Here is a 12,749-nt window from a genome sequence, read left to right on the forward strand (position 1 = left end):
GAGTAAAACCCGTTTCGTGGGCCTATCCTGTATTATAAGTTGCTTCGCCTGATAATCGTGGTAAGCGACCCAACAGCAGTGGCTAATTGAGGCATATGCAACGCCGTGGAATGTAGCTATCTCATCAACTCTTTGCGCCGTCTCAGGAGTATGAGGTAGAAGTGACAAAGAAAAAGGATATCCAACCGAGTAAGCGCCAGGAGTCTAAATACCAAACATAGGGAAAGAAAAAATGACGAAGAATTCGAAAAGCCTCGACCGGACGGTGAGATGTGTCTTTCCAAAAATAACCCAACACACTGCTTGTGAGATAGGCAAAAATGGCTTAATGAGCCTGCACGGAACCTGACCCCGGATTTTCAACGACAATGCTAATGGCGTCGATGTCCAAATACGTAAGCACGGGATTTCTATCTAAGGTTTCGAATGACCTTGGCTCCCCTAGCCAAAAATGGACTGGGCATCTCGTCTCGTTCCGGGTCCCAGGTTGCTGGGGGCTCTCTTTCGACTGTTCTCATGCTGTCAACGACACGTGTATGGGGAGAAAGCCCCGTTGTCGGAATCCTGGATTCTCCAGGATTCCGCTCGGTGTCTTCGACTGGCCTGCCACCTGCCCTGGCTTGAGCAAGCTCGACAAGTGTCCGACCACCCATGTTCCGCTGCAGAACAGCTTTGAACATTTCCTCACCGCCTGCGTTTCCTTTGAAGGTGGGTGGTTTGGTCCCTGCCCTGCGGGGAGATCCTCCCTCTCCAGCGAGATTTGCGGAAGATGAGATCTTCATTAAGCGACGGGGTGATTTTACTTTTGCTTCCGAAGCTGCATTTCTAAGATCATTGTGTGATGCTGCAGTGGCGAGATGGGGTAGGCCTGAACCCCTGGAGGGAAATAGGCTAGGTTGCGTGCTTAATTTTTGCATCATGGCAGTTGTATTTTGCCGGAGCAAGGGTCTCACAGGGGCCTTTATAGGATCAGGCCTAACTCTGGGTCGTGTGGGAGAAGGCACATCGGGAATATCATCTTCGTCATCCGAGTTATAGGCTAGGCTTGGGTCCCATTTGAGATTGGACCTTGCGCCCTCCGCAAAAATATTTTTGGAGTGGCCATTTCCAGCAGTGCGGCGTGGGGAAAGGGATAAGGAAGCAATTGACATAGGAGATGGTTCGGCCATTTGGATATCATTGGGAGATTCAAAGGTGGTTTTCGAGCGGCTGAATGGTGTACGAGTGGCTTTCCTTAACGGTTTACTACTCTCAGGTGTTGGGGATTCAAGAGAGATTTCACTCAGATCAGTGGAGGAAGGGAAATCGTCGTCTGCAGTCCCAGTTCCAATAGATGACTGGCAAGAGTGCTCCGCTGACGAAGTAGTTTCGCCTTCATCAATGGTCGACGGTGATGCACTCTTTCTGCGTTTCTGCATCTCTGCAGCAATTCTTTCTTGGACTTCCGCATCAAATCGCTTCCGAAGCCTCTCGAGCTCCATTTGAACCTGCCGATCAATCTCGAGCCTTGCCTTCACTTCCCACTCGCGGCGAACCTTGCTCTCGATGTCAATTTTCATAGCTGCTTTCTCCTTGTCGAGACGTGCGTAGTTGAGTTCGAGCTCCTTCAACCGCTGCGACACGGCTTCCTCCCGTTTGCGCAATGAAATACCCAAGTCCACGACTTCTTTCTCCTTCCGCATGAGGCGAATAACTGGCATGTTCAGTAATGAAGCTGTGTCAGGCCGGTTGTCTGGGTTAACTCTTAGGCAACTCGCAATCACACTTTTGAGCTCAGAAGAATACATGTTTGGTAGAGGAGCATATTTTCCCTCTCGAATTTTTTGGATAAGTTGGATATGAGTCCGGGCGTTGAAAGGAGGCTCCTTCTGGCACAGTTCATACATGATGCAGCCGACCGCCCAGATATCAGAGTAGAGCGTATACTTTTCCGCGGCACAGATCTCTGGAGACATGTAAAAGGGAGTTCCAACGTAGGTTGAAGCGAAATCGTGAGATCCCATTTGCTTCGATAGCCCAAAATCACCCAACTTGACAGACTGATCCTCCCCGAGGAAAACTGACACGATTGATGGTCAGCCCAATCCAAGAAATAGAGTTTTATTGCACGTACTATTTTCCGGTTTTAGATCACGATGTAGAATCATCATTTGGGCCTGTTTCCCTTTCAATCCCGAAGGCTTATTATTGGGTGGTGGCCCCAGAACATTGGATCCCGCTTCTGGGGGGTCCACTCCGTAGTGACACCTATACAACGCAGTAACGAGCTGAGAAAGTATCCGCCAAACAAACTCCTCTTCTGCATATTTACCCGTCGCTTTCAAGTTCTTGATCACCATTCCAAGATCTCCACCACCACAGTACTCCATGTAGAGATAAAGATCCTGGGAAGCTTTCAGGTGCTCTCTGTGGTAGTATGCGACGATGTTGGGGTGTCGCAGAGAACTGAGGATATTGAACTCCGTCGTGAGTTGTTCGCGCTCCTTTTGCGACATTTTGACATAGTTGATTTCTTTGCGACAAAGGATCTGGAATCATCTGTTAGCTGCTTTAAATTGAAACGGATACTGCGGCTTCCCGGTGTCCGTACATAGCCATCAGACTTGCGTCTAACTTTGCGAATGACCCCAAATGATCCGCATCCTATCAAGCATTAGCAATATACTATTGGAGGTTTCCGAGAGAGAAAATGGCGCTTTTACCTATCCGTTCCAACACATCATACTTGTCAACTTCCGCCAGTGCAATAGCCATGGTTCGCTAGGAATGGCGAAGAGCTTGTAATAAGAAAAAAGGAAGCAATAAAAGTCAATACATGAACAAACTCGTAGACCCGAATGAGCTGCAACGTTAGTATATTCCGCACAACGACGAGCGGTGATGTTTGCAGAAGGAAGTTAAAAATTCAGTGATCAATATCAAATCACACAGCTTGGTCTCCCCGTTTTGGCTGCGTTGCTAAGCAACCAGAGCTGGAGTACATAATTAGCCGTTTCAGGAAAGCGGTGTAAATACTGCCAAAAACCACACTGACAATTACATACAATATGCGAAAAGGTCGACATACATAATAATATTTAAAGATCGAGCTCAATTACACTATAACTATATCCTTAAGGACAAATTTTATTTTATTATTGTATTCACTATTTGAATAGCGTCAAGTCCATTTAGTCCAGACAGTCGTTACAAACAGGCTTATTTAAGTTTTGTGGGGAAATTACCAGATTTGAGATTGATAAGATAACGTTTTAAGTGGCACAAGTGATAACCCGTCCTTGGCATTGCTGACTAAATAGTTTTTTCTCCAGTCTCAACCCTCGAACTCACAATCCCTTGCTCCGTATAGTCTTGTGTGATGCGCTGCACTCGATATTAGCGCTTTTGACCGCTTCAGATATTCCAGAAATCACTACACTGCGTAAACACGAGCTATAAACCACGCTACATGATCAAAGATGGGACGCTCAAGGAGGACAACGCCCTTGACCTAAGCCAGTCCTTCACGGAACTTTGCGAAGCATGTCGAAGAGGTGACATGAAAACCTGTCAAGAGAAGATTATAGAGGGCGTTGATATTAATGCGAGAGATTCGTTTGATTGCACGCCGCTGATCCTTGTAAGTAGTGGTTTTTCTTCATGATTTTTGCTGCACCACCATTTGCTTATTATCTTCGGTTTTAATTCCGATGATTGATATGCGACATGGCTTGCCCTAAGCGGTCGTGATGTTTTTTTGGGATTGACTGTATGTAAATAGGCTAGCCTTTGCGGTCACTATGAAGTGGTACGGCTTCTCCTTGACTCCGGTGCATTGTGTGAGCGTGATACTTTTCAGGGCGAAAGGTGCTTCCTCCTCTCAATTCCATTGGCCAATCTGTTGGGATTTCCTGTTAATTCTCATTGTTATTATTAGATGTCTATATAATGCGCTGAACGATAGAATACGAAATTTACTCCTTCAATATGATTATTCGAAATCCACTGATCCCTTACAGCCGTTTGCAGCTCATCTGGCCTCGTTATTATCACAAGATCGCCCTTCAACTTCAGATATTGTAGTCACAGCATTGGATAAACAATTTCAATTACACAAATTTGTATTATCTGCGCGCTCGCCGTCCTTTGCAAAGAGGCTATTATTTGCCCCTGCGGCCAAATCGTGGAAGCTTCCACCTACAATCCCCCCAGAAGCGTTTGACATAGGTGTAAGGTATCTGTACCTGGATGAAGCGCCATCGGAGTTGAGATCTGGACCGGGAACTGGTTTCACCGAAGCAGAAATTTTGGGTAGCGTTGAAAGAGTTGCTAAATATCTGGAACTTACTGGTCTCGTCGAGTCCATTCTCGACAGGGGAGATAGAAGGCTGGTCAGACAGCGACGAGCGGAGGCAACTTCAAAGGGACGTGACCAGATGGAATCGTGGTTTCGAGAAAATGTTCTCAAGTGTAAACTTGTCATTGAAACTGACAAGGTCAATAAGTTGAAAGTGAAAAGGGACAATAGGATATTTGCTGATATATTACTTCGTGCGGATGAACCTGTGGTCGATGAGCTGCGACAGACCGAAAACATGCAAAAACTAGATGACCATGACTCCGCAACCGACGACCAAATTCCAGTGGGCCCAACACCACGGCTGTCGTCGCCTGCCCCGTCACTGCCGCCACAAAAGCCTCGCAAGTCATCTATTTTCCCCGCCCATAAAGCGATGCTTCTCCGCTCCGATTTCTTCAGTGTGATGTTTTCTTCCGCCTTTAGGGAAGCCCAAATAACGGAGAATTTACAAATAATACGCATCGACTGTTCTCCTGAGGCGTTGGAAGTCGTCCTCATCTATTTATACACAGACAGAGTCGAATTCCCATTACCGCTAGCTGTTGAAGTTCTTTATGCGGCAGATATGCTTTGTATTGAAAGGCTGAAGTCCAAAGCAGCGGTGTTGATTAGCTCCCTTGGAAATGGCAACATGAAACCGAAACAGGCACAGAACGAGCACGAAAAAGCTACCAAACAGGCAGATGCCGCTCAAAAAGGAAATCAGCAGGATGTAGATGATGAAGACGTAGATATTTACGAACTCATTCGAGCAGGATAGACGTTCCGCGTTCAGCGCCTAGAAGAATTCGCCGCTCGATATCTTGCTTACCGCCTTGAGTCGCACATTGATTTGCCGGAATTTGCGGAACTGGTTGCCGAGTCAGCAGCCCGTATCAAAGAGCGGCAGGAAACTGATTCCATCGAACTCGTGGACGATATTCGATTCTATCTCAGCGAGAGATTCAGGTTGCGGTTCGAAGATTCTGGCCTGGACCAAATCATGGACGAAACCCGCAAGGTGGCAAAGGGCGATGGCGGTGAGGATGGCAACCTAGTCGAAGCGAATGCCCCTTCTAACAATGATGGCGAAACTGATACTCCCCATCCAGGACCGGGAGCTTCGAAAATACGAGAAGGTGAAGCCATTAATGTCAGCGACCACAAACTTCCACCAGGAACTGGTTTGGCTTCTGACGATCTGAGCCATCCCTTCAGAACTCTGGACGGTCATGTTGCAGGAGACGAGTTTGCGAGGGACGCTGCGGACTATCAGATTTTACTGGATAAACTGGATCGTCTCTTGGAGAAGCTTGGTTTGGAGGCATAGGTCGGTCGGCTTTGAGGCATTATTAGCGACATTATACATAAATTAGACAAGATCATCATTTTTGTCCTTTTCAGTTACAAAGCTGGAGAGATGTCACTGTTCGTTGAAGCAATTCGTGTTGAATACACCAGACAGTCAATTACTTGTCAAATATGCTATTACCAATGAAATTCCACCATAGCTTAAGAAGCTTTTCAAAGTTTTTTGTACAGTACAATTGAAACTTAATCTTCTGTAATATCTATCTTCTAAGCACCTGCTGCTATACTGATAATTGAGATGCCTACACGTATGACTGCAGAGAGAAGATCCTCTGAGACGTCACATAAGGTTTTATGACAAGGATCGGTAAAGGTTGGCAGGCTTGACGATCAGCTTAATCAATCAGGAAGCTGACTAGATAGAATCTAATGAGTACATGCTGGACGCGGGAAGGCCCTTAACAGCAACTTGATTAAAAAAAGTCACACGATATCGTAGCTAGCAGCTGCTATAGGAGCCTGTGCTCAATATAGAGGTATGTATAGGTAGTATATACACCCGGGCTCTTATTTTACCCTGTCCAGTTCTCTTCCATACGAAGCTTGTTTTCGCTCTTCTGTTGCTGATCCTCAATTTGGCTCGAATACTAGTATACGTGGACATGCATCGCATGTTGCATGCTTGTGTGTGCAGTACCGACGTCATTAGCTCGCCTCCTGCGAGCAAGCAGCAGGTTATCCATCTCATTTCCCTCCGCAGGCTGCCAACGTCCAGTCGACTGGGAACTTGAGAGAGCGCCTAAAAGCTTTCTTCAGAAATAAGACGCAAAATAAATTCACTGTTCATTAACGGGTTTTGAAAGACGGCGCTGGCATAACTACTTGTCGACAGTTTATTCCAAAGACAATGGAAATGAGATATTAAAAATTGTGACTCAGAATAGGTGGGAAATGATTCGCGTGTTTAAAATTGGATAAATATATACATAACATAAATACATAATAGAAGTGGAAAATGAACAAAGGGAAGAGGGATGCTTCTGTTGGAAAAATAGGAAGATAGATAAACACACCGGAGAAGGGTAAAAGATAATAATAATAATACATCTGAGGCGTGAAAATGGGCGTGACAAAATTTGTTTTCTATAACTTAGCCCAGAAGAGTGACCACATGAGATAGTGTATGCCTCTTCCGCTTTCTATTTCTCCTTTATCGGGGCTCCATGCATCTACGCAAGTCCCCAGATCCACTTTTGTTTCTCCCTCTCTTTGTATTTTTCTTCTTTCGTTTCAGTGCAACAACTCTCTTCTAGCACGCATCAAGACGTTAATTGTCCCGGGGATTTCCGTCCTTTGTCGGTTTAGACGTTGGACGGAACGTGCTAGTAGTGAAATTGAGCTCGTATAATTTATATTCTTTTGGAGATATTTGGACCCCTGTGCAAGACAAGTACCATCTATTTGTCGACGCCGAGTATATAGATCGTTGTTGATTCTCACAACAGCAGCTGGGCTATATCATTGTGAGATCCAGAGGTTTCTGCATCATTTCGTCGAAAGTTTGGCTCCTTGGTCCTCTCGCCCTTACCCACGGTTATGGAGGGTCTCGAAGGCTGGAGGGTTGGGTTCGGACAGCTAGAGCCTGTCTGGATTCTAATTTCGCGGAAGGCGGTTTCATTTTCACATTATTGGGAACAGAATTTCCGGATCGGGTTTCAAATTCAAGACCAAAGATAAAAAAACAGTAGAGAAATAGATAGTTCTAAAGATAATTGGTATCTTGCCGTTCCAGGAACAATAATGGGACTGCTGGTCCTCCCAGCATCATATCCAATATTCGAGCTCGTCATGTTGAGTTGTAAGCCAGAGAGCGAACTTGTTAGTGTTCTTCAGTCTCCTTAATTCACCAAAGCTGCTTGCGTAGGTCTGCCTGTATGACAACCCCGCTCATGTCGCTTCATGTTACTCCTGACACTAAATGACTTGCCACAGTTGACATGCGGGCATTTGAATGGCTTTTCGCCGGTATGGCTGTGCGAGTGAATCCGTAGACTAGAAGGCCGAGAAAACGCCTTGTGACATATTCGACAGATATACCTGTCATGATTTTGTGGGTAGGGAGCCGTATTTGACGGTGGAAAATAGTGGTGGTGTTGCCAGGTTGAGATCATCGAATGGTGATGGTGCTGTTGCGCTGGCGGGGCTGCCAGAGGAATAGATGTCGAGAAAGAAGGGGGATGGGATGGGCGGTGATAATATTCCGTAGAATTCGCTAGGGGTTCAACTGGGGAAGCGAATGGAGTCGAGCTGGTGGGTAAATTGGAGGATGGAGCGTAATGCTTTTCGGGTAGAGAGACAGGAGAATTTTGAGATACGGACGATCTGGTTGACTGCGGGGGTAACGGACCTTGGGGCATCCGATGCTGGTAGGAAGGGTCCGCCGATGACGAACTTGTGAGATTGGCTACTGAAATGGGAGAGTGTGCAGACGATGGCGACGATCCGGAAGGAGAGTGATTTCTTCCATCTAATCCGGAGCCTGGGCGCATGGGAGGGGTCGGTGGTAAAATCATTCTCGGCCTGTGTACGGGCTTTTGGGTGGCTCCATGGCCCTGCGATTTTAAATCAACTTCTCCAGTTGAGAGTGAATTGGGACGATGTTTTTCTGATCATGAAATTTAGTAGGTGTATCAACATGAATACTGCAGCGGAATTCGTACTAGCTACATGAACAGGAGAGAGTTGGTCAGCTCCTTGCAATAAACTCGATATTGAAGGAAGAGAGAATCTGGACTGCTCTTCGACAGGTGGGGATAAGGGTGGTTGAGGAGAGCGGGCATATGCAAGATTTGAAGCATTGCGATCGTAGTATCCGTTCGATACAGATAATGAAGATTCGCTCTGCAAGGACTGGCGCTTTTGCGAAGTGCCTGAGTGTGGATACGTCGAAGGAGGGCTATGATAGCTGGTCACCAAGTGGGATAAATTCATTTTTGTGCCCAAGACGTCGGTAACAAACGTTGACCAAAGTTGACGATAGTTGTTGTTATGGATATATCGTATATCAAATCCGGTATTGTATGTGTAGTGGCGGACGGATGGTCAAAGGGTAGGAGAAGAAGTGTGAGTTGAACAGGGTCAGAAATCCAGGACAAGGGCTCCGAGCAGGTTGATATGGGATCCCTAGTCAGGCTTGTGCAGGCCGCGACGGGTGGATTATGAGGAAAGTTTTTAGCCTGACATGGGTCGACGAACGCTAGGTCCAAAGATCTTCCAGAACCCAGCGGGGGGGAAAGGGGCGGTCGAAAGACTAGTGGGGATGATGCTTTTTCTGCTCCCCTCTGGCGGCCTCGGCAGTAGCAGGGGAAGAAGGGGTGTTGAAATGATAATGGCTCGGTACTATGTAAGCAGTTGTAACGCAGAGCATCGACCCCAACTTTGTGTGGGAATGAGATAACCATTTGTATCCACCCACCTCCACTGCGTACCATCGGACTTCAGCAGGGCATGATCCGGTATTATTATCCAATCAATAACAGGAAACTAAATCGAGGCCGCCATTTTATTTGAAGATGCCTCAACATTGGAACGGGCGTCAACACATGGCTTGTAATGTGTAAAATAGTGAACGCTGGTTATAAAAAACAAAAAGAAAAAGAAAAAGAAAACAAACAAACAAACGTGATGACAATATCGTGCTTCTTGTCCGATCCTCCACCCAGCAACAAAGCGGTTAGATTTTGGGTAAAGCGGTGATAGCAAACATGGGGTCACTGCTGCCTGGAGGAGGTATGGACAGGAAATCGGAAATCCATTGTTGCTGTTGAGACAAATCCCCATCGAACCAGCGGTATGCCAGCCGTTGTTCGGTGACCATGACGCCCCCTGGTTTCGAGATGCGTGCACAGGACGATGTACGGTTCGGTTCCGACCTCAGGAAGCTTTTAGCTACCTCGTGGCTGTTTCCGTCACTGGTGCAGCTGGCTCTCCACATGACTCGTGGGGCTTGGAGCGCCTGTTGCTACTGGCCGAATCCATGCATCGAGGACCATGGTCGATCTCCGCCAGCAGCCAACAACGGGAGAAAGCAAAACAAGCGAGGGCTGCTTCCCAGCAATCCAGAGAAGCAGCAGGCTAACGATGCATTGGCCGAACTCTGTTCTCGGGCCCATTTTTATCTAGGTGAACTGAGTGGCTCGGTTAGCGAGTGCCCCCAACGGGATGATAGCGTATAAGAAGTGAAAAAGAAAAAAAACGAAAGAAAAAGCAAAAAAAAGGAAAAAAGAGAAACAGTATTCTCACCAGCCGTGGCGATCCGTCTCTCCCCTCAAGCTACTCCTTAGCGCAGATCAGGAGACCAACAATGGACGGGACGCCGACGGCGATGCTCGATTTTCCTGGGAACCGCTAGCTGAGTGGATTTGCTTGCGGCAGTTTACGAACCCATGAGCATGCCATTGGACACATCTTGCCATAGAAGTGAGGATACCCAAACCGAACGGGCTCGGAGTGAAGCATAAATAACAATTGACAATGTAAGGTTTTTTTTCCCTCTTTGCGTTATGCAGCAGCATTGGCCCACCATCGCCTCAGCCTATAAACCCGTCAGCGCCGAAACACACTCTGGACGATTGGCGTTCTCCGGGGAGAGCTTGGGGAGTTCTTACGGGCAGATAAGACATGCTCAATCGATGGTACTATGGATGGTGGCGGCTGTTGCGCAGTGGCTGGTCTGATTATTTTGCGGCTGCTGGAGATCATCCCTGTAATTCATCTCGTACCCAGGCCACCAACTATCACATCACTCCTGGCGTCAATAATAATAATACACGGCCAATCTTTGCACATCGAATCCGGCCCCAAGCGAGCAGCAGGAGCACGCGGTGGTGGGATTTGCGAAACACGCACCGGCTCCCCACCCCCCTTTTTTTTTTTTTTTTTTTGGAAAATACCCACCACAGACTGAGGGAGGTAGGGATGTAGCAGGGCCGTCAAAGGACAGTATCCTGATGGGGTTTGTTTCTCAAGGCGCGAAGGATGAGACAGAGTTGTTCTCGATGACATAGTCAAACCTTGAAATACTCGTTGGTTTTCGAAGTTTACAAATTTCCCTGTTGGGTAACCGACTGAACGTGAAATTAGTTTTTGTGTGAAAAAAACAAAGCCACAAAAAAAAAAAAAGGCATTCCTTGAGCATGTTTACGCCCTATACCACAAATCAAGGTCCAATCCGCTCGTGTCCTGATCCATTTACTTTATCAATCACAATGTCTGATTTCCTTTTCTTTTCAGCGTTGAATGTAATAGGTTTGTTTGAAAACCGGGGGTTGAGGATCCCTTCGTGACCTCTCATACCCTGCTGTTCACAAGCGGAATTACGCTGAATTTCCCCAAACCAGGGGTAACTAGGGGTTGGCGAAATTATGATTAAAACAATCAATGACCTGCTTCGCCTGGCCCACTTCTGATCCCTGCGTACGATCCTCCTTGTTTGCTGACTTGTCTGAGGTCGAAGGGAGCTGATTGTCCTGATTGAAAGAATGAGCATACAGGGGGCCAATATCCTCACGCTTCTCCCGAGAAATCATTTCCATGGCTCGATCGAACAAGGCCATACAGATCACTCTGGATTCAGTCGGCTATTATCCAGTCAAAAACGTGCCTCCTTGGGCAAAGTGCCCATAGTCGACAGCGGTGCCACTTTTTGCCCACGGTCATTCTTGGCAGAGAGGAGGCGGTGCAGCAATCTGTGGGCTGCAGGAATCCCTAGACACTGCAGCTCCAAAAATAATACAGGAATAGCCTTTGTTCGATGAACTCCGCAACAGCCAATAGTGGGCTGGCTGAGCGCCCATGCCGCCATGCGGGTTGAATTGTTCCACTGGAGGACCGCAAGCATGCATCCGAACATCCTCGAGGCCTGATGCACCGATATCACATCACCATGCTTTGCTACCATGAGCAACTGACGCACAAGGGAAGTGGCACGTTTCTCTGGAGTTTCCCCGGTCGAATCACCCTTCAGCAGCTCATCGAAGGCGTTTTTGAATTACACCTTGGCATAGTTAATGCTCTCGGTCAATGTCATGCTTCATAGTCAGGGTTTCGAACGGCAAAGGGATCGTCGTTAGGCCAGACACTAGCTTCGTTGTTCACTGTACGGAATTGGCGCACGATAATACACGGGCAAGCGGACTTCTCTTCCCGCCGGCACGGCAGAGAAAAGGAAAGAGGTGTCGAGAGAAAAGAAACGGTTCACTGCTGCCAACGTTTCAGATTTCCATCTTGCGCACGGTCGTTCGAACAATAAGCTCGATCTTTGCAGGTGGCTTCCTCACCAAATTATTACGGTGCTTAGGCCTGTGCTAACTAACGAACCTTGCTGACAAATTTCATGCTTCGATTCTTATGTGCAGAAAGTGAAATTTTATGCAAACGCTCTGTTTTATCTGGACGACGACGATCCTCCGGACAACAATAATGGCGCTGCTCGTGTTTTGCTCATCCTGTTCCTCCCCCACCCGGTTCAGGCTAATCTAGTAAATGGGTTTCTACTATTGGTTGTTCAGGGCTGGATTTTTAGCAGACCATGTCCGTTTTCCAGAACAAATCATTCTAACGCTTTTCCCGCTGGGTTCTGCCATTCTGAAGTCAGAGCGAGGAACAACTAGCTGGAGGAGACCGGCATTGAAATGCTCCACTCTGCAAATAAAACTTCACGAGTGCTTTGTCCTGTTTCAGATGCTTTGGTTGGGATTAGTTTGCCGGTACTTCTCCAAAATTATGATTATTGATCGGGATCTTCGACGATCCATCATCCCAATAGCCAACTGGAAATATGAAGGTGATTGACATAAATTATTTTTATTTTCCACCTGGGCAATCGAAAACAGATCAACGAGGTAAGGAGATCTGCCGGGTCTGTCTGCCTTGAGCAGTTGTCGTTCAAGAGGACAAAGAAATACAGCCCGTGCACCAACCATCCAATATTTCGTGAAACCAATATCCAGATTGCCGCCGGAAACGACAGCACCAACTTCCTCGATGACCATGTGGCAACCTCATTTACTCCCAAAAGCATACGCCACGAATTCTCGTGTAACCAAGCGCTTTTCATAGC

At 47.1% G+C, this 12,749-nt stretch overlaps 4 protein-coding genes across 4 annotated transcripts; 2 read left to right on the top strand and 2 right to left on the bottom strand.

Moving 5' to 3' along the window:
- Positions 1 to 234: 234 nt before the first annotated feature.
- Positions 235 to 2,862, bottom strand: HCBG_02911 (G2-specific protein kinase nimA; the record flags this gene model as incomplete). The annotated part of the gene is made up of 4 exons (XM_045429960.1): positions 235 to 2,059; positions 2,114 to 2,528; positions 2,591 to 2,643; positions 2,703 to 2,862. 4 exons carry the CDS (start codon positions 2,752 to 2,754, stop codon positions 411 to 413), a joined length of 2,169 nt encoding a protein of 722 aa, XP_045289855.1.
- A 586-nt stretch (positions 2,863 to 3,448) lies between these two features.
- On the top strand, positions 3,449 to 5,648 carry HCBG_02912 (ankyrin repeat and BTB/POZ domain-containing protein; the record flags this gene model as incomplete). The annotated part of the gene is made up of 4 exons (XM_045429961.1): positions 3,449 to 3,619; positions 3,761 to 3,846; positions 3,917 to 5,066; positions 5,115 to 5,648. The coding sequence occupies 4 exons, from the start codon at positions 3,449 to 3,451 to the stop codon at positions 5,646 to 5,648; spliced, it is 1,941 nt and encodes a 646-aa protein (XP_045289856.1).
- A 1,879-nt stretch (positions 5,649 to 7,527) lies between these two features.
- Positions 7,528 to 8,620, bottom strand: HCBG_02913 (uncharacterized protein; the record flags this gene model as incomplete). The annotated part of the gene is made up of 2 exons (XM_045429962.1): positions 7,528 to 8,294; positions 8,350 to 8,620. The coding sequence occupies 2 exons, from the start codon at positions 8,618 to 8,620 to the stop codon at positions 7,528 to 7,530; spliced, it is 1,038 nt and encodes a 345-aa protein (XP_045289857.1).
- Positions 8,621 to 9,331: 711 nt separating this feature from the next.
- On the top strand, positions 9,332 to 9,884 carry HCBG_02914 (uncharacterized protein; the record flags this gene model as incomplete). Its single annotated transcript, XM_045429963.1, has 1 exon — positions 9,332 to 9,884. The coding sequence occupies one exon, from the start codon at positions 9,505 to 9,507 to the stop codon at positions 9,862 to 9,864; it is 360 nt and encodes a 119-aa protein (XP_045289858.1).
- Positions 9,885 to 12,749: the final 2,865 nt, after the last annotated feature.

Source organism: Histoplasma capsulatum (assembly GCF_000150115.1).
Source record: "Histoplasma capsulatum G186AR genomic scaffold supercont2.3, whole genome shotgun sequence".
Classification (NCBI taxonomy): Eukaryota; Fungi; Ascomycota; class Eurotiomycetes; order Onygenales; family Ajellomycetaceae; genus Histoplasma; species Histoplasma capsulatum.